Source organism: Dromiciops gliroides, chromosome 5, assembly GCF_019393635.1.
Source record: "Dromiciops gliroides isolate mDroGli1 chromosome 5, mDroGli1.pri, whole genome shotgun sequence".
Lineage (NCBI taxonomy): Eukaryota > Metazoa > Chordata > Mammalia > Microbiotheria > Microbiotheriidae > Dromiciops > Dromiciops gliroides.
In genome coordinates, this window is record NC_057865.1 from 275,807,400 (window position 1) to 275,827,606 (window position 20,207).

The following is a 20,207-nucleotide window of genomic DNA, read 5'->3' on the forward strand; positions in this document are numbered from 1 at the left end:
ACTGATTCAGAGGCCAAATAGACAAAGTTATGCAGGATAAAGAGAGTCATGAATGAAAAAGGAGAGGGAGTAAGGCCAGGGTAGGAGGATCCCCAATTCCCTAGTTTGGGATGAATTTTTGAAAACTTATATGTTGGTCGATGGAGGGAAGAAGGGTCTGTGGGCCATTATTACTCCCAGCTAAGAAAATGACCTGATTTCTATTGTGTAGACCCTTGAATTTCCTCAGTAAGAGTTAGGTCTTGCTTCTAGGATCATAGATATTGATCTGGAAGAGAGCTCAGAGGTCCAACTCCTTCCTTTTAAAGATGGGGAAACTAAGGCAGTAAAATGACTTGCCTAAGGTAATATAGGTAGTAAATGGAAGAGTCAGGATTTAATGTCCTGGATTAGCTTGGTGTTCTTGATTTACAGACCCACTTTGAGTCAGTCCTTCAAGATGGAGAAGTGAATTGTTCTGTTGTTAAAATGGAGTGGAACCTGAACTGATGGCCATGAGATGGATCCTATGACTGCCCTGGGACTCTAGGAGGCCAGGGGCTTGGTGGACTGAGAAGGAGGTGATGGCTGTTGGCAGGTTGTGGTGTGGCCCTTTGAGATGACTTAGAGATGTGGGGAGTGGTAGCTATAGGAAGTTAATGTGGGGTGGGCAGGTGACTTCGGTTTCTCCCCCTACTTTTGGCTCTCTTCTTACCTCTGTTCTTCAATAACCTTCCCTCTCTATAGTTGATATTTTCTATACCACTTCCTAACTTACTTTATCACCCCCTTCTAGTCTCTTACCCCTTTCTCAATTCTCAGTCTATTTCTCCCCTTCTGTCAGTCTACTTCCCCCTTCGCTCATTCTTTTTCTATCCTTCTCTTTCTCTCTCTCTGCTCCTTCCTTCTCTCCTCTCTCCTTCCCTCCCTCCCTCTCTCTTGCTCTTCTCTCTTTCTCCCTTCCTCCTCTCTCCTCTTCTCTGTCTCTCCCTTCCCCCCTCTCCTCTCTTCCTTTTCTCTCTGTCTCTCTCTCTTCCTCCCTCTCTCTCATCATCCCTTTCCCTCTGTTACCTTTTCTTGGCTCTAATCTTGTTTCAGTATGAAACCTGAGCATCATTTTCATTCCTTTAAAAGTTATTACCATTTTCTTTTCATTTTTAAAAGCAGGCAAGTAGAAAGCTTTATATTCTGTTCTAAAGTAAGAATCATAGATCTAAAGTTATTATAAGATACTTTTTTCTTTGCTATGGCCCTCAATTAATTTGTTTTTCCTGTGGATCAGAGATTTTCGATTAAAAAAAGAAAATGAATTCCCATCCGTTGGCAAAGATGGTGACAGAGGGAGCTGTAAAAGCAGGGGTTTGTTGGAATGAATTCCACTGAACTACACATCTGGACATAAAAGATTCATGTGCTGTTTTGGCCACAGCAAATGCCTTAAAAATAACAACACAAAATTGTAAAGATAAATAGAGTGGATTTCCCCTTCCCCTCAATCTGAAATGCAGAGGATGTAAATGGGTAAGAAATCGTCCAAGTCTCCCGAGCTGCAGCTTCAGGCAGTTGGCAAGCCCCCATATTTGTTAAGTATAACTATGAGAAAGAAAGTCACATTCAGGCAACTTACCCTGAGGGTGATGGAGCGAGGGGGTTTCTGTGGAGGATCCTCGTGTAGCCTGTCTCCCAGGGATGCCAAAATACGCTTTCTGTGGCCAATCAAATTGATTTTTAAAACCTGAAACAATATATACTTAGGTCAAAAAATTTTGTCTGAGCAAATGAAAGTGTTAAGGGAAAACCCCTTTCCCCCTCCTTTCAAAACAAAACCCAAGGATTTCTGTGCAACTAACTACCAGGAAGAAAATTGAGAGAAGAGGAGATAGAGAGGTGAGAACAGGAAATGAGAAGAGAGGGGAGGAAAAGACAGAAGATAAGAGCAGAGACAAGAAAGAATGATAAAGAGGAGAGAGAAGAGAAAGGAGGAGGAGGAGAGGAGAGGAGTGAAAGTGGAAGAGAGTAGGAATATCAATGTTAAGGATTGGGAAGGAAAAAAAAAACCCACTGGAAAGCTGGGTTGTGAAGCTGGCCATAGAGGTCCAGAGAAGTTAATGCAGAAAGACCAGGGGGAGCTAGGAGTCTCAGTGGATAGAGCACTGGCCCTGGAGTCAGGAGGACCTGACTTTAAATCCAGCCTCAGACACTTGACACTTACTAGCTGTGTGACCCTGGGCAAGTCACTTAACCCCAATTGCCTCACCACACACACACACACACACACACACACACACACACACGCACATGCGCGCGCGCGTGCAAACAAACAAAAAACGCAAAAAAGAAAGACCAAAAAAGAATAAACTCAAGAGGTCTGGACTTGGTGAAATATCAGCGAGAAGAATGAGGTGAGAGAGAAAAGGTACCAGTGAAGATAAAGGAAATTAAAAAAAAATTTTTTTAATACATGGGTATTGCAAACTTGGGGGATAGCATGGTATAATGGAATGAATGTTGGACCTGGAGACAGGACCTGGGTTTGAAACTAGGCTCTGCCACTTGATCCATGTGTGACAATTCACCTTACCTCCCTGGAAAATAAGGGGGGGGGGGTGTGGATGAATGATTTCTGAGGTCCCTCCCAATTCCAGACCTAGCATTCAGTGACCTTGAGTCTGTACTCACTGGGTTAAACCTGCTTTCACCTCACCCTCTGTTTTGTTTTTAGCAGCATGACTAAGGGATGGGTTATGGAATGGTATGGTTAAAATTCTAGATGTAAGTCTTAAAGGTTAGAGATAGACTTTCCCCACCCCATCTCCATTTCTGGTTTATCTTTTATAAAGTATAAGACTTTTGACTGAAAACAACAAAGCAAAACTGGCTTTTTCCCCCCAAAAGACTTGAAATCTTAGATTGGTACAGTTATCCCTTCCACATCGTGACTTTCCCCACTGAGGTTTTTATATATCGCAGGTCAGCATAAGAAATTAAATGGGAATTTTGGGGAGTTTTGAGGAAGTCACAGACAACACGCAGAGGCCAGCAAACAACACAGAAATTGTTTAGAAACTGAGAAGTACATAAAATAGATGTATAGTATTCTATAATATCAACACGTTTTACCTTTTAATACCATAAAAATTCAGATGTGGATTTTTCAGCTCATGGTGGGGGGAGGGTGCCATCCCCCTAACCCTTGCAATGGAGAAAGAGAAGACCCAGAAGCCTTTGATGAGATCAAAGGAATCAGCTCACACTACCTATTGCAAAGTGCTTAGCACATTGCCTGGCTCCAAGGAAGCACCTCGTAAATCCTTGTTCTGTTCCCTTCCCTTTCCCTTTACTATGCCCAGAGTAGTGGGAGAACTGACAAATATGATAACTGAACTACCATCAGTGATCTCTGAAAAGACTAGGAAGAATGGGAGAGGTGTTGCAGGAAGGAAAATGTCCTGATTTTCCACAAAGGAAGAGAGTAGAGGATGCAAACTATAGGCCAGTGAACTCGACCTTCAACTTCTAGTAAAACTCTAGAATACATGAAATTAAAGGATTGGTAAGTGAACAGTGAGAAATAAGTGACTATGAACAATTAGCACAGCTTGATCAAGAACAAGTCATTACCCAACTAATGTAATTTCCCTTTTTTGATAGGGTTACTAGACTGGTAGTGGGCAGCTAGGTGGTGCAGAGGATAGAGCACTGAGCTTGGAATCAGGAAGAATCATCTTCATGAGTTCAAACCTGGCCTCAGACACTAGCTGTGTGACCCTGGGCAAGTCACTTAACCCTGTTTGCCTCAGTTTTGTAAAATGAGCTGGAGAAGGAAATGGCAAACTACTCCAGGATCTCTGCCAAGAAAACCCCAAAATGGGGTCATGAAGAGTCGTACATGACTGAAATTATTTAACAAGAACCATCCAGGCTGGTACATCAGGGTAATGCTGTTGGATAAAGTTTAATTAGATCTGGCCAGAACAAAGTCTCTTTCACATCATTATTGTGGGAAAGAGAGATACACTAGACCAAAGTATAGTTAAATAGATTCAGAACATGATAAATAGCCTAGCCCAAAGAGACATTAATAATCTTGTTTACTAATCATTTAAAAAGTGCTTTACAGCTTGCAAAGAGCTTTAATCTGTCTGTCTGTCTGTCTATCTATCACATGTTGGCTCCTGGTATTGAATGTAAGCTCCTTGAGTGCAGGGACTATGTCATTTTTGTTGTTGCTTATTAAAAATGCTTATTAACTGACTGACTAATATTTGGGCTCACATCTGAACTAGGGTACCTACATTGACGTACTGATAACCTAACATAAACTAAACCTTTAAAGAAATGCTGATGTGAAAATCTAGCTGTATAAAATGGAACAAACATGTTTATTTTTTTAAAAACCAGAAGGAATTGTTAACTTTTATTAAACTTTTCTCAAGTGAATCCAGTTTTAGAAAAGAGGAGCAGGGGGTAGTTAGTTTGTGATCACAGAAAGATGCTCTCAGAGACAACCTGGTCCATTCTCCCAAAGAAACCCAGTTCACCAGAATGAAAACAAACTGGAAGGCTTAGGAAAAAACAAATCTAGCTAATCTTGAGAAATGTCTCTGTCCTCACAGTGACAATTAAGATACTTCATAGTAGGAATAAGGTCTATTTCCACCCCCTGAGGTTTATTAGTTTAATTCTAGCACCTATTTAAGGGATTATGGGCTATTCAGCAACTCACACCGATGAACACCCACCAATGGTAGCTATGACCCTCCTTAGAGAACAGACAGTGAATGGAGAGACTTTTCCATGTCTTAAACCCACAGGTTGGCAAGTCCAGCTCTGTGGTCATGGTTTTAGAATTGATGCTGAAAAAATGATAGGTCAGGAACACTGGATAAAATGTTCCTATTCTCTATAAATATCTCTACTTCACAGAAGATGCTGCAGCAGTTCCAGAATTCACCCACTTGTCACTCGTGTAGCTAAGACCCAAAACGTGTATAAAGGCAATGTGGGTAATCCCAGCAAATCTGTCAGAATGAAAAGAACTTGGTCTAAATACATCCAGTATTCTCAGCTTTGAAGGCAGTAAAAGAGAAATAACAAAGTGCCTGGGGGCTGAGGTAGGTGCTAACAGAAGGAAAGGACAGGGTTGTGCTCAGGACCTTCTGATTGTACTCTCTTCATTCTTGGTCTCAGTCAAATTTGTTGTTCAGTCACTCAATTGTGTCTGACTTTTTTTCACCCAGAGGACTATGGTATACCAATACCATCCATGGGGTTTTCTTGGCAAAGATGCTGGAGTAGTTAGTTTGCTACTTCCTTCTCCAGTGGATTAAGGCAAACAGAGGTTAAGTGATTCCCAGAGTCGCACGGCTAGTGTCTGAGGCTGGATTTGTACTCAGGTCTTACTGATTCCAGGCCCAGCACTCTATCCACTGAGCTATTTAGCTGTTCAGTCAAATGCCAGTCTTCATTAAGCACAATCTCAACAAATCCCAAGTAGTACCTTAAAATTTAAGCACGCACTATCACTTGAGAATCCATAAAGTTCCTGTGATTCTGTTGATGTGTAAACAACTTACAGTCTTTTTGTTGTTGTTGTTGTTGTTGTTGTTGTTTTAGTGAGGCAATAGGGGTTAAGTGACTTGCCCAGGGTCACACAGCTAGTAAGTGTTAAGTGTCTGAGGCTGGATTTGAACTCAGGTACTCCTGACTCCAGGGCCAGTGCTCTATCCACTGCGCCACCTAGCTGCCCCAACAACTTACAGTCTTAAACTCTTTAAGAGTTTCTTGAGGCCCAGAAAGTTTATAAAATTTGGCTATAGCCACACAGCTAGTGTCAGAGGTGAAATTTGAAGAATAATAATAAGTAATATTTATATAGTGCCTTAAGATTTGCAAAGCACTCTACATACATTAACACATTTGATCCTCATGACAACCTTGGGAAGTAGGTGCTACTCTTATTTCCATTTTATAGATGAGGAAACTGAGGCTGAGAGAGCTTCTAATATAGTGACTCCCTCTGCTGATGTAGACTGATTTCTCATCTAATTTTTTACATTTTAATTTATTTTTCCACATTAATTTTTTAAAATTTTGAGTTCTAAATTTTCTCCCTTCCTCACACTCCTCCCCCATCCATTGAGAAGGCAAATAATATGATATCAATTATATATTTAATCACTTCTTTTTTGTTAGTTTTTTTGGTTGGGCAATGAGGGTTAAGTGACTTGCTCAAGGTCACACAGTAAATGTCAAGTATCTGAGGCCGAATTTGAACTCAGGTCCTCCTGACTCCAGGGCCAGTGCCCTATCCACTGTGCTGCCTAGCTGCCCCTGCACTGCGCCACATAGCTGTCCCCCATTTAATCACTTCTTATCTTAGAGAATAGTCTGGGACATGGAGAGGTTAAATCCCTTGTCCAGGGTCACATAGCTATTAAGTATCTGAGGTATCATTTGAACTCAGGTGTTGTTGTTTTTTTTCCTGACACCAAGTCCAGCACCTATCCCATCACACATTCTAGCTTCCTTGTACTATTTGATAAATGGTAATTTTGTCCTCTCAAACCAAACTTTTTTAGGGTAGAGGGTTTCTCTTTTTTGTATTTGTATCCTGAGCATCTAGCACAAAAGGCAGCTTAGGAGAGTGGACAGAAAGCAGGTTTGAGAGTCAGGAACCTTGAATCACATTCTGGTTTTTATGCCTCTTGGTTGCAAGATGATGGCTTAATTATTCAACCTCCCCAGGCCTTAGGCATTTCTCCAATTCTCCACAGAAAAGGTGTATGATTTGCATCGGTATAGAAAAATATGAATATTTTCTATACCACTGGAAGATTAGTACACCAATAAAATCATAGGTCCTATCCCCCCCAAATCTATAGTGCTTGGCATATGTAGGTGATGAATAAATGTGGGTATCTCAATAAGTATTTATTAAGCAACTACTTAACATGCACCATCGTCCTAGGTGCTGGAGAATGAAATGATTCTTGCTCACCTGCCTACCATGTAGCAGGTACTGTCCTAGGTGCTAGAGAATTAAACAATTCTTACTCATAATAACTATGAGAGAAAGGAAGGACTTGCTCAGGTTCACACAGCTAGAATGGCACAGAGGTAGGATGCTTCACCAAGATGTCTCTTAGGTTAGTCAAATATGCAAAATTTAAGAGTACTGAGCAGATCTATTCACAAACACTGTACTCTGTATATGGTAATTTTTCTCTGGTCTCTGTACGAGTATTTTGCATCGGCTTTCCATCAGCTAAGCAGCTAGGTGGCAGAGGGGACAGAAGGTTGGACCCAGAGTAAGGAAGACCTGAGTTCAAATCCAGAAGCCTATGGTACTTAACTAGCTGTGTGACTCTGAACAAGTCACTTAACCCTGTTTGCCTCAGTTTCTTCATCTGTGAAATGAACAGGAGAATGTAATGGCAAACCACTCTAGTATCTTTGCCAAGAAAACCCCAGATGAGATTATAATGATTGGATATGACTGAAAAATGACTGAACAACAATCCATCAGGCTTGGGATGCTCTCACTTTTCACCTCTGCCTGTTAGAATTCTAAATCCAATAAAGACTCAGCTCAACTACCATCCCCTCCAAGAAGGATTTCTTGATCCCTTCAGTTGTCTCCCACATTTCAAAAAGTGCCCCATAACCCACCATTACCATCATTACCCTCTAATTTCCTTAGCTAATAATAGTAATAGGGGCACTCCATACACCAATTACTTTATATTTACTTTGAAGACATTTGGCATTCAATTTTCTGTGTACATATTATTTTCCCAGTAGAATTTCCCTCCTGGAGGGTAGGGAATTCTTCACTTTTGCCTTTAAATCTCTAATACCTGGCCCAGTACACATGGTGGGGGCTTAATTAATTCTTGCTCAAGTTAATTTGATTGAAATCCAAATGTAGATTAAATAACAGAAGCCCACAGCAACAGTCCCTAGTTTAGAGATAGTTCCAGAATAGGCACAAGTCTGCCTTCCAAACTCCCAAGTCTGCAGAAGAGATAAACCCAGTTAGAATAAGGTAAGGCAGAGAAAAACTCCAAGTAGGAAGAAGAGAAAAAAAATACCAAGACAGAGTAGGCAAAGAATACAGGATTTGGAGTCCAAAGGTTTGGGTTTCAGATTTATTTGGTTCTGTGTGAACTATGGAAAATACCTTTATTGCTCTCTTCGGGCTTCCCATCATCTATAAAATGAGGGGATTGGACTAGACATTTCTAGGGTCCTCTGGGCCCTTAAATTCTATGATAGATCAGGCATTCCTAGCAAGATTGAAGCTCAGGATTTTCTTTTTTCCCCTTCCATTCCAGGGCTTCCCTTCACACCCTTGCTGTCCCTTCAGCACCTTTCTGTGCCAGGCTATAGATCAAATGACATTCATAGGCAAGCCTACCTAAGGTAGCAATGCTCTTGAAATCCACAGATTTCTTAGAGGGTAACATATCGCTGATGGAGTCAGCAAGCTAGGACCTGCCCCTAGTTATTTCTTAATATCATTAGATATTGAATTGAATCCTGAAACAGGATTTGCAACAATATAGGAAGTAGAATGGGGGCTGTATTGCATTCGGGAAATTGTGAAGCACTTTTTAAAAAAATCAAACTCAAGCAATTCCATGGACCAAATATATGCCATCTTTTCACATTAGTATTCTCCTGGTGATGCTCCAGAGCCAAGAATCATAGAACTCCACTGTCTCCCAAGAATCAAACCTGCAGGTGACCTGCAGGGTAGTAGAAGGATACATGGTGGATATAAATAGCCTGACAGACACTGACAACAAAGACATGAGTACAAGAAGGGGCAGCTCTGGGATAGAAAAGAAAGCACTGGCCCTCCATCTTGCTAGGAAGATCTGAGTTTAAGTTTCACTTCTGACATGCTAAGCTATGAATGATGATGGATGAGTCTCCTTGAGTCTCAGTTTCCTCATCTGTAAAAAGGGAGTTGTAATAGCACCTGACTCACAGGGTCATTGTGAGGCTCGAATGAAATTATTTATGTAAAGCACTTTATATATATATATATCAGTTATTAGGTTATATATTAATATATAATAATATTAGGGATACTAATTTAAAACACTAAATAAATGTCAATTGTTTCTCCCCTTTTTCTTTCATATTTGTACTGAAACATATCTGTGGCCCCATTGATGCAGATGGTCTTTCAAGGGATACCAGTCACAACTCACATTAAACTGGTTCATCATCAGAGCACTGGGACTATCCGTTAGTTATGCCTTACTCTTGCTACATAAGTAATCAATCAACAAGCATTTATTAGGCACTTACTGAGTACTAGGTAATGTGTTAGATGTTAGGGATCCAAATTCAGAATGATTTTATCTGGGAGCAGCTAGGTGGTACAGTGGCTAAAGCACCGGCCCTGGATTCAGGAGGACCTGAGTTCAAATCTGACCTCAGACACTTGACCCTTACTAGCTGTGTGATCCTGAACAAGTCACTTAACCCTCATTGCCCCACCTAAAAAAGGGGGGGAAAAAGAATGATTTTATGCAACAAATGTATGTCTAGAAAAAAAAAAGATAGGTCGATCATGGAGTAAGACTGAAATTTGACTGCTGTAGGAAAAGTTAAAAAAAGGTGGGAGGCTGTCAGTGTTCTGGGATAGATCCTTGAAGGGAGGACATAAATGAGAATCATACAGGATGAGGAGGCCTGGATAGGTCCTGAGGTCACAGCTTAGAGCTCAAAGTGACTTCAAGGACTCTTCTTTCTTTTTTGGGGGGGGGCAGGGCAATGAGGGTTAAGTGACTTGCCCAAGGTCACACAGCTAGTAAGTGTCAAGTGTCTGAGGTCAGATTTGAACTCAGGTCCTCCTGAGTCCAGGGCCGGTGCTTCATCCACTGCGCCCCCTAGCTGTCCCCAGTGTGTGTTTCAAACAGTTGGATGTCTAAGGCAAGATTCAAACCCAGGTGTCTTGAATAGGTCACAGGAGTGTCCTATAATCAAAGCTCAGATCCTCCAATTTCCAAACCAATGCTCTTTCTGCATTGCTACCCTTGTGTTTCCAGATGAATTGCAATCTCTACCAATGAAGGAAGTAGCAAGTGAGGTCCTTGGTCCACAGTATTACAGTACAAATGTAAACTGAGTGTTTTTAGACACTCATAATTTAATGGCACAAAGACGCTCATGTTGTATTCCAATCATGTGAGCCTGGGAAACTTTCTTCCCTTCTGTGGGTCTCACAGAATAGAATGGGGCTGGATGAGATGATCTCTAAAGCCCCTTCCTTCTCTGACAGTGTATCTAAGAATGCTTTTAGACATTAGCAATAGCACAATATTAAGTCGAAGGTGTCCTTCAAGGCTTCTGTGTTTTTCGCCGGGGGTGGGGGTGGGGAATTCACATAGAGAAGGTCATATTAACAGGGCACAGAGCAGCTCCAATCCAAAGAAATGTCACATTAAACCCTCATCATGCTACATGTGCCATATGATTAACACACACACACATACATATACATTGGTCATTGCAGATTTCCCTGATTTTTGTGTGTGTGTGTGTGTGTGTGTGTGTGGGGCAATGAAGGTTGTGACTTGCTCAAGGTCACACAGCTAATAAGTGTCAAGTGTCTGAGGTCGGATTTGAACTCAAGTCCTTCTGAATCCAGGGCTGGTGCTTTATCTACTGTGCCACTTAGCTGCCCCCATCCCTGATAGTCTTAGTTGATAATAATAGATATAGGGGTAATTCATAGATAGAAGGAATTCCTGGATGAAGAAAGTCCCGCCACTGAGGTACCTGGGGATACTGCCAGATGAAGGGACTTGACCATAATCACACAGCCAGGATGTATAATGGAGGGATGTGAACAAAGATCTTCAGAGGATGTAGACCCAGAGCTGGAGGGGACTCAAAAATCCATAAAGGCCAACCCATTCACTTAACAGATGAGGAAACAGGTTCAGAGAAGGAGGAATGACTTCTCCAACTCACAGGGCTAGTGTCACAGGCAGTATTTGAAGCTAGACTTTGCTGGCTCTCAGTACAGCACTCCTTCTGTGCTAAAATGGGGGTAATGACTGAGGTATCCGCCTCAGACAGTTGCTGTGAAATTCTCAGTGAGTCTCAGTTTCCCAATCTGTAAAATGAGCTAAGGTACCTTCAAAATGTAGCTGGATGACTATCATTTTACAGACAGGGAAAGTGAGGGGCAGAGTTCTCAGAAGAGGAGATGCAGAAACCTAGCTCTTCCTAGCTCCCAGTCTGAGGCACCATCCACAGCTTCCCAAATACAACAGCAACAGCGGCAGCAGCAGGTGACCTTCACGTAACACTCCCTGGCTTGCTTGCCAAAGAGCTTTGCACGCTAGACTGAATGCTATGAAGCCATGGTGAGGATGAGGTAGCAAGTTTACCCGAGTCTCAAAGGAGAGTAATGTAGTTACAGCACATCACTGTGTTCTGCATGAAATCTATTTATTGCTAGAGATGGACTGGGGCCTCCGGGGAGAATCACAGATTCACATAATGTTCCCAAGCGTTGCATTTTGCATTGGTTAGATTTCAGAGTTTGGATTTAGCTGACAGACGTGGAACGACACATGTAGCCAGACAATTCCCCGGGGAGGACACATGTACAGATGCGGAGGAACACAAGCCATCCTTGCCAGGGCTGGTTGGCACCAAACCCAGTCCTGGCTTGTCCCCTCCCCCCCATCCCCTCCTTTCCCTCTCAACAACCTCCTACTGCTCTGACTATTTTTTTTCCTTTCCCCTTTGATGGTGATAACATAGCTCCATCCTGTATTTTAGAATCCCACTCTGTATTCAGAGAGAATCACACCCCCACCCCCTGCTCTGGATGCCTTCCAGGCAAGAGAGTGGATCCCACGCAAGTCCGTGGGTCTCATTCTAGGGCAGAGCTGCCTTGTTGGTTGCAAAACTGAAAATCAGATGATGTTTGCAAGGTCTTCAGCACTGACGGTGGAAGTTCAGGCACAATATAATTCAATTCAATTCAATTCAATTCAAATCAGTAATCATTTATCAGGTACCTCTAGTGTGCCAGGCTCTGCACTAGTCACTGGGGATACAAACATATAAGAAGTATACACTCTATTGGGGGTGGAGATGGAGAAAGGAAGAGGAAACAATGTGTAGACAGCTAAGTATAGACTCTTCCCCTCCAACCTCGTTGTTTATACCAAAATGCCAGGCTTAGCTACTGGTGAAATAAGGCTAAAAAATGAGAACAGCACCTTCCCTCAAGGAGCTTATATTCTTTTTTTTTTTTTCTATTTTCTTTTTGCGGGGCAATGAGGGTTAAGTGACTTGCCCAGGATCACACAGCTAGTAAGTGTCAAGTGTCTGAAGCCGAATTTTAACTCGGGTCCTCCTCAGTCCTGTGCCACCTAGCTACCCCAAGGAGATTACATTCTAATGATGATCCCTTTCACTCAATTCAGTTCAACAAGAATTTAGTGAAATGTGAAAAGTTTCCAACTTCCCCCAAGGGAGGCAGACTAGTAACAGATCAGGGATTTTCTACCTGGAATCTGTGTTTAAAAAAAAACCACCTTTTTTTTTGGACGACTATTTGATTTTGAATGGTTTCATTTGTAGTCCTATGCATTTTTATTTTATACGTCTAAAAGCTTTTTTTTTTTTTTAAAAGAAGTCCACAGACTTTACCAGACTGCCAAAGGGGCCCTTGGTACACAAAATGTTAAAAACTCTTGGATAGTGGCAGGCTCTAAGGCTCTACCTTTGGAAAGTGAAAAGAACAATGGCTTTAGACTCAGAGGGGTCAGAGACTCTGGGTTCAAATGACACCCCTGATATTCATTGCCTGTTTGACATTGGGTGAGGCATTTGGCCTCCTTGTGCCTCAGTTTCCTCATCTGTAAAATGAGGGTAACTAGGTGGCTCAGTGGATAGAGTTCCAGGCCTGGAGTCAGGAAGACCTGAGTTAAAACCTGTCCTCAGACGTTAGCTGTGTGACCTTGGGCTGTTTGCCTCAGTTTCCTCAGCTGTAAAATGAGCCAGAGAAGGAAATGCTAAATCACTCCAGTATCTTTGCCAAGAAAACCCCAAATGGGGTCACAAAGAATCAGAAATGACCGAAACAACCAAACAACCACAAAATGAGGGGTTGAACAGGGTGACCTCTGAGGTCCTTTTTAGGATTATAGCTATGAACTCAAGAAATCCAGAGCTTTTTTCCACTCAAATCTCCCTGTGGCCATTTTTGGGGGGCTGGATGGTCATCTCAGCTTGTTAAATTTTATCTTCCCTTATTTTGAAAATTGCCCTGAGAGGCAGAATAGCATTGAAGATAAAGAATGGACCCTGGAGTCCAGAAGCCTTGGGTTCAAGTCATGTACACCTCAGGGAACTCTAAGCCTCTAAGTTTCAGAGCAGAACCTTTTCTAGGCTCCAGTTTCCTTCTAGATTCAGTTCAAATACTATCAGCTACAAGAAGCCTTTATTGGTTCCCTAGTTCCCCAGGCCCTCCCAATCCCCCAAACCACTTTGCTTTTATTTTGCAGATGCCTATTTATGTACATGGTCTAATAGACTGTAAGGTCCTGTGGGGCATAGAATATTTTACTTTTGTCTTTTTATTCCCAGCGCCTAGGACAGTGTCTGGCACAAAGACTAGCATCATTAATCTGCATGCTCATAGACCTCAGTAGGGGTTCCTTGAGGAGAAGAGCATATCCACAGGGCTTTATATTCACAGGGCTTAACAGTAGCTGGTGTGTAACAGGTACCTAATAAAGGCTTATTTGTTGGTTGACTATTATGCGTTTGTGGAGAAGTTTCTCCTCTAGGAGCCCCCACATGGATAGAGTGGCACACTGGGACAAAAATCCTTCCAGATGACCCGGTCATCCAGTTTCTCATCCATCCAGTCCATCTCTTCCTTTGTTGGGTGTAATAAGACAAGTGGAAGAAATTTAAAGCCTCTGAAACTTCACCTCTGACTACCTCTGTAACATTAAAAATATACCTCTCATATCTGGGAAAATGGGAACAGAGCCTGAAGTGGCCAGTTGGATTCACTCTGCAGATAATTTGAGCCAGAGACTGTGCAGTAAAAAGAATAAAGACATCTGAGCTTTTGAGAGTCAGAGACACAGAGAGAGAAAGAGACAGAGACAAAGACAAAGAGACAGAGATAGAGAGACAGAGATACACATAGAAAGACAGAGACAGAGAGATAGAGACACACACAGAGAGAAAGACAGAGACAGAGAGACAGAGATACACATAGAGAGAAAGACAGAGACAGAGAGACAGATAGAGACAAAGAGACAGAGAGACAGAGAGAGACAACAATGGACAGAGACAGAGTCAGAGAAACGGAGAGACAGAGTGTGAGTGAGCTGTTTTGGCTGAGGATCAATTTGTCTGTCTTGCCGAACACTCTAGACACTGGACAGCCTGGTGGGGTACAAATGTCATAGACCAGTAGAATCAAGCTGATAAGGACTTTAGAGGCTGCTAGGGTCCCTGTTTTTTTGGAGAAGTAGACTTCGACCTAGAGCAAGAGATGATTCACCCAGGGCCACAAAGGTGCCACGTGTCAAGAGATGGTACTTAAACAGCCAAGTCCTGTAACTCCATAGCCCCCGTGTTCATTGGGTGAGCCTGTTAGCTAGGCATGTGCTTTGGAGTACAAACTGATTAAGATGTCTGACATTTGGATATTGCTTCAAGATCTGAGGATTCTTTTACATGCATGATTATTTTCATCCTCAGAACAACTCTGAGAGGTGAGTGTTGTTATGCCCATCTTCCAAATGAATCAACTGAGGCTCAGAGAGATTGGCAACTGACCCCCAGTCAGATATCAAAGGATTTTAGCCCAGGTCTTCCTGACTCCAACTCTAGCGCTCGGGACGGTGCCTCTCCATTAATCTTTCTGCCAAAGACCTCCACTAAAATCTCCTTGTTACCTGGAAACGACATGGACGTCTTTTACCAATATAAGCTTCTTTTGAGTGGGGACCGTTTCATTTCTCTCTTTGAATGCCAGGGCCTGGCACAGTACTGGACACAGGAGACACTTTATGAGAGTAACCAATATTTTGAGGAGATTCAGAACTCCCCACTTCTTCCAAAGTTCTGATTTTAAATGTTCAGTCCAGGGGCAGCTAGGTGGCACAGTGGATAGAACACCGGCCCTGGAGTCAGGAGTACCTGAGTTCAGGTCTGGCCTCAGACACTTAACACTTACTAGCTGTGTGACCTTGGGCAAGTCACTTAACCCCAATTGCCTCACTAAAAAAATTAAAACAAAAAAAGTTCAGTCCTTTGGAGGACATTACTGATGAGATTGAATTAATTCTCCTCAATCTTGGTCAGACCCCACCCAACCTTACAAGGAATTCAATCTAAGGTGGGGAAGCCCATTGTGTTCTACTCAGACTTGGGCAGAGACAGATTCTTTTGTCTAGATAGCCCAAGGCTGGCAGTGGTCTGAGTAGAGATAATTTCTCTGTCCAGCAGTGACATGGGGTCACTCCTAGTTTCTCAGTGAACACCTACTCTTTGATGTATAAACCGTGAGCCCACTGCCATGTTTTTCTTTGGTCTAAGAGAGCCAAATGACCATCCTTTTATTAATAATGGGCTGGCTTTGTTAATAAAATGATGAAATTATCAGAAACTCTGTCTCTTGAACTTTTTGAATCATCATATTTATAAATGCTTGTTGATTGACTGAAGGCTGTGGTAGGAGTTAACCAAGCTACAAGGGCTACCATAGATCTGGTGATATAATGACCATATCCTTTTTTTTTCTTTTTTTGTGGGACAATGAAGGTTAAGTGACTTGCCCAGGGTCACACAGCTAGTAGTGTCAAGTGTCTGAGGCCAGATTTGAACTCAGGTCCTCCTGAATCCAGGGCTGGCACTTTATCCACTGTGCCACCTAGCTGCCGCCGCATCTTTTAACCAAGAACCAACCAGGCTAAGTTTGAACCAACACATCTCAGGAAGCTAAACACCTGGCAAAGATGTTTTTGTCCAAAGAAACTCATAAATACAGTCTGTGGAAGGTTGGAGGGGCCACAGTTTACACTGACTGGAGGAAACGCATGTACACAATGATGAAATCTCAAATTTTTTTTACAGTGCTTAAGTTCTATCATAGGGTCACAGATCTGGGACTGGAAGGGACCATTTAGTTCAACCCCCTAATTTCATAGATGTAGAAACCGAGGCCCAGATATGGAAAATTATTTGCCCAAGGTCAGATAGCAGTGATCTGCAGAGGAGGGATTCAAACCCAGGCCCTATTTAGCTCAGCCCTTTCCCCAATGTCTCTCAATAGGCTACCTTAGGAATTCCACTGGTCTGGATTCTCTCTCTCTCTCTCTCTCTCTCTCTCTCTCTCTCTCTCTCTCTCTCCCCACTGATTGCTACCCTCTCTTTGACCTAATAGATAATAATTGCAATTATGTAGCACTTTAGGGTTTCAAAATACTTTAAAAATATCTCATTTGATCCTCACAACAACACTGGGACCTAGGCACAACTATTATCCCCATTTTATAGATGAGGAAACTGAGGCTGACAGCGGTTAAATGACTCAACCAGGGTCACACCACTAGTAAGTGTCTGAAGCAGGTGATTTAAATTCATGTCTTCCTTTTTCTTAAACCTAGGGCTTTACCTACTATAACAACTAGTCAGCTGAACATTTCATTCCCCTGCACATATCCTGGTGATGAACCTTTCTCTACATTTAACCAGGAAAGTCTTTGGGTGACAGAAAATCCATTAAACATTTCTATTAGATTTATAAATGTGGTAAAAATTATTGGGATTTAGCTGACTCATTTGGGAGGGGCCACATCTGGCCCACTCTTAAGTTTCGTATGCTACTGAGGTCAGAAGGAGAACTCTCCATAGGCAGTTTTTGAAGGATCTCCCCTTTTGGGGAGAGAGATTGAATGCTCATTGAGGGGAGGCTAGTAGTCACTTTGAGAACACTCTTGGGCTCACCCGCTCTCTCTTCTTGGTTTCCTGGTGATGTGAGAAAGCTAGCAGACTTTCCAGGTGTGGTGAGTGAACACAAAAACCCCTGCATTCCTTTGAATTAGCTTAATTGGAAACAATCTGGAGATTGTATAGACTTAGGTTAGAATTAAGAGGATTTGTCTGTATTTCTTTTTTCCTATTTCCTTATCTTTGATTTTTATTAATTTCACCTTTGTTGTTTAATTAATTCCCAAATAATAGAATCTGATCCTTTTGTGGAAAAGAAGCTGTAAGGCTCCTTTCTTATTGGCCTGGGAGAAATATCTAAAAAGGCAGTTCTGAGGGGAGGGAACTTTGAACCTAGAGGTCCCTCATTATATCCAGGACCCCAATATTTTGGCGAGTCACCCAATTAATGCTCCATATATTAAATTTCGGCCCCTACATAAATTATAATTACACATATTATGTAATATATTTAGAATACAAATTATTACCAATAAGTGCCCTATTTCTTTGACTAAAAGAGTTCCCAATAGAGACTCTTACATCTTTAATACTCCTCTTGTTCCTTCTTGGCTCCTTCAGGGCAGAGACTCTCTTAGTTTTTGTCTGTATATTCTCAGGACTTAACAGAGAGCCTAGCACATAGTAAGCACTTAATAAATGCATGTCCAATTGAACTGAGTCTTGACATTTAGTGCCTTGATTCCTTCACATAATTCCACCATAGTTGTGATGAGAGACTTCCTTGCAGTACTGCCATCTGGGACTTTTCTTCTCTACTTACTTTGTCTGAACCACCCCCTCCTCTCCACTAGACTCTCCGATTCCTTGTTCCCTGCTATTGTTTTTCTATTCGACGGCTTTAAAAAAAACTATAGCTTAGTAGATAGCATTCTGTATGGCAGATGCCACCAAAAGACAAGGAAGTTGCTACCTATCGTCTTTGTAACCTCAGGGAGATGCATTCTGAATTCTACAACTCCAGCAAAAGAGAGACAGAGACAGAGATAGAGACTGAGAGACAGAAATAGAGACAGAGACAGTGACACAGAGAGATAGAGATAGAGATTGAGAGACAGAAATAGAGACAGAGACAGTACACAGAGAGAGACAGAGACTGAGAGACAAAAATAGAGACAGAGACAGACTGAGAAAGAGAGAGACACAAAGAGAGACACAAAGAGAGACTTAGAAAGAAACAGAGAGAGAGACAGACAGAGACAGAGACAGAGAGGGAGAGAGAGACTGAGAGCTAGTTGGCAGAGACAAGAGGTTCAAACAGGCAGCCCACAACCCTCCCAAATGTGTCTAAAATGCAGCTCCTCTCTGATTTTAATGTGTTGATTTGACATGAGTCTGACACCACTGGTTCAAGCTGTTTTAAAACACTAAGCTTGGGTTGTTGTAAAAGAGGTTGAGAGATGAGAGGCCATGGGAAACCATTTTGGAGCAAGAATAAAACAATTCTCAGAGGAAAGATCTGGAATCAGATCTCGGTTTGAGTTCTGGGCATTGCCACTCACTACTTGAGTGATCTTGGGCACAGACTTCCTGAGCCTCAGTTTCCTCCTGTATAAAGTGAGGGAGCTGGACTCAATGTTCTATCAGGCTTGTTCCAGATCTAAAAATAGGACTTTATAAGCCACCTTCTGGGGGAAAATGCTCACCACACATGGACCCCATTAACTCCGGTGCCAGAGGACTTGAATCCTGCCTGTTGAATACTACCTCTGTGTGACCCTGAGCAAGTCACTGAATAACACAAAGAAATGCTCTAATTCTTTTCACTTAAATCCACTGCTCCTCAGTTTCCTTAACTGTCAATGGGAAGGTTGGATGAATTGGCTTCTGGGGTTGCTTCCATCTCTTCATCTATGGGTCTACCCTGTAATACAATTTCTGGCTCAGTTTCATCTCTATAGTAGAAGTTCTATTTCTTGAAGCTTCCGGATCATTCAAGGAAAAAAAAAGAAATCAGTGCATAAAAAGGGCCCTGTTTTGTTCTAAGCCACATCTGAGGTGGTATTGGCAGACCTGGGATCATGCCAGCCACATCTCAGAGCTCCAGCATTTATGCAGCATGCTGCCAATGGGCAACGTGACCTGAATTTTAACAGACTCTCGGAGTACTCCAGAGTTCATTTTTCTTTTATTGCCCAAGTTATCAGCTATCCAGGGCACTCGACAATTGATTTTCCTTGGATGATTGAGATTACGTACTCTCTCCTAATACGCTACATTGTGGTCCAGATGTTCTCAATTTGTAGAAGGCATGGTTACCAGGATTCATTATGCCTGTGTGTGCATCCAGTAGAGAGATATTTAGAGGTATGCAAAACACGTGTGAGCATCTATACACAAACATACATCCATGTGCATGTGGGAGGCAGGGTGGAGATTGTATTAAGCACCTACTATGTGGTAGGCACTGTGCTAAGCACTTTACAAATATTATGTCATTGGATCCTCACAACAACCCTGGGAGGGAGATGCTATTATTATTCCCATTTTAAAGATGAAAAAACTGAGGCAAACAGAAGTTAAGTGAATTGCCCCCAGGTTCCACAGATAGTAAGCATCTGAGGCTGGATTTGAACTCAGGTCTTTCTGACTCCAGGTCCAGCTCTCTGTCCACTGCACCATCTAGAAGCTGTGAGTTACTATGAAGAGAGGGCTGGCTGGATTCCTACTTAGATGACCAGGTTTTGAATCACAGGGTCAACCACTTACTGTCTATGTGACCTTGGGCAAGTCACTCTCTATCTCATTTCCCCATGTATATACAATGGGGAGAGTGGTTGGACTAGATGGGCTTTAAGTGTTAGTCTTTCAGTGCTAAGTCTATGAACCAGGTTCAAATCCTGATCTGTCACTATTATCTGTGCAACTGGGGTCAAATCCACCTTTATGGATCTCAGGCTCCCCCCTCTGTAAAATGACAGTGTTGGCTGGAACACATGGCTTCTGAAGGCACCCCATCCCCCCCCCCAGGACTTGGAATCAGGAAGACATCTTCTTGAATTCAAATCTGGCCTCAAACACTTACTAGCTGTGTGACCCTGGGCAAGTCACTTTACCCTCTTTGCCTCAGTCTTCTCATCTGTAAAATGATCTGGAGAAGGAAATGGCAAATCACTTCAGTATCTCTGTCAAGAAAACCCCAAATGGGGCCAAAAAGAGTTGGACATGATTGAAATGATTAGTTTTTACTATTCTGAGGTCCCTTCTAGCTC

The 20,207-nt window shown here is 42.3% G+C and overlaps 1 protein-coding gene across 1 annotated transcript in view; it reads right to left on the reverse strand.

The window, feature by feature from the left end:
* Window positions 1-20,207, reverse strand: part of ANKS1B (ankyrin repeat and sterile alpha motif domain containing 1B) — a 1,325,415-nt gene that overhangs the window by 106,101 nt on the left and 1,199,107 nt on the right. The window contains 1 exon segment of the mRNA XM_043965259.1: window positions 1,607-1,714. Coding sequence (XP_043821194.1) covers window positions 1,607-1,714 — 108 coding nt within the window.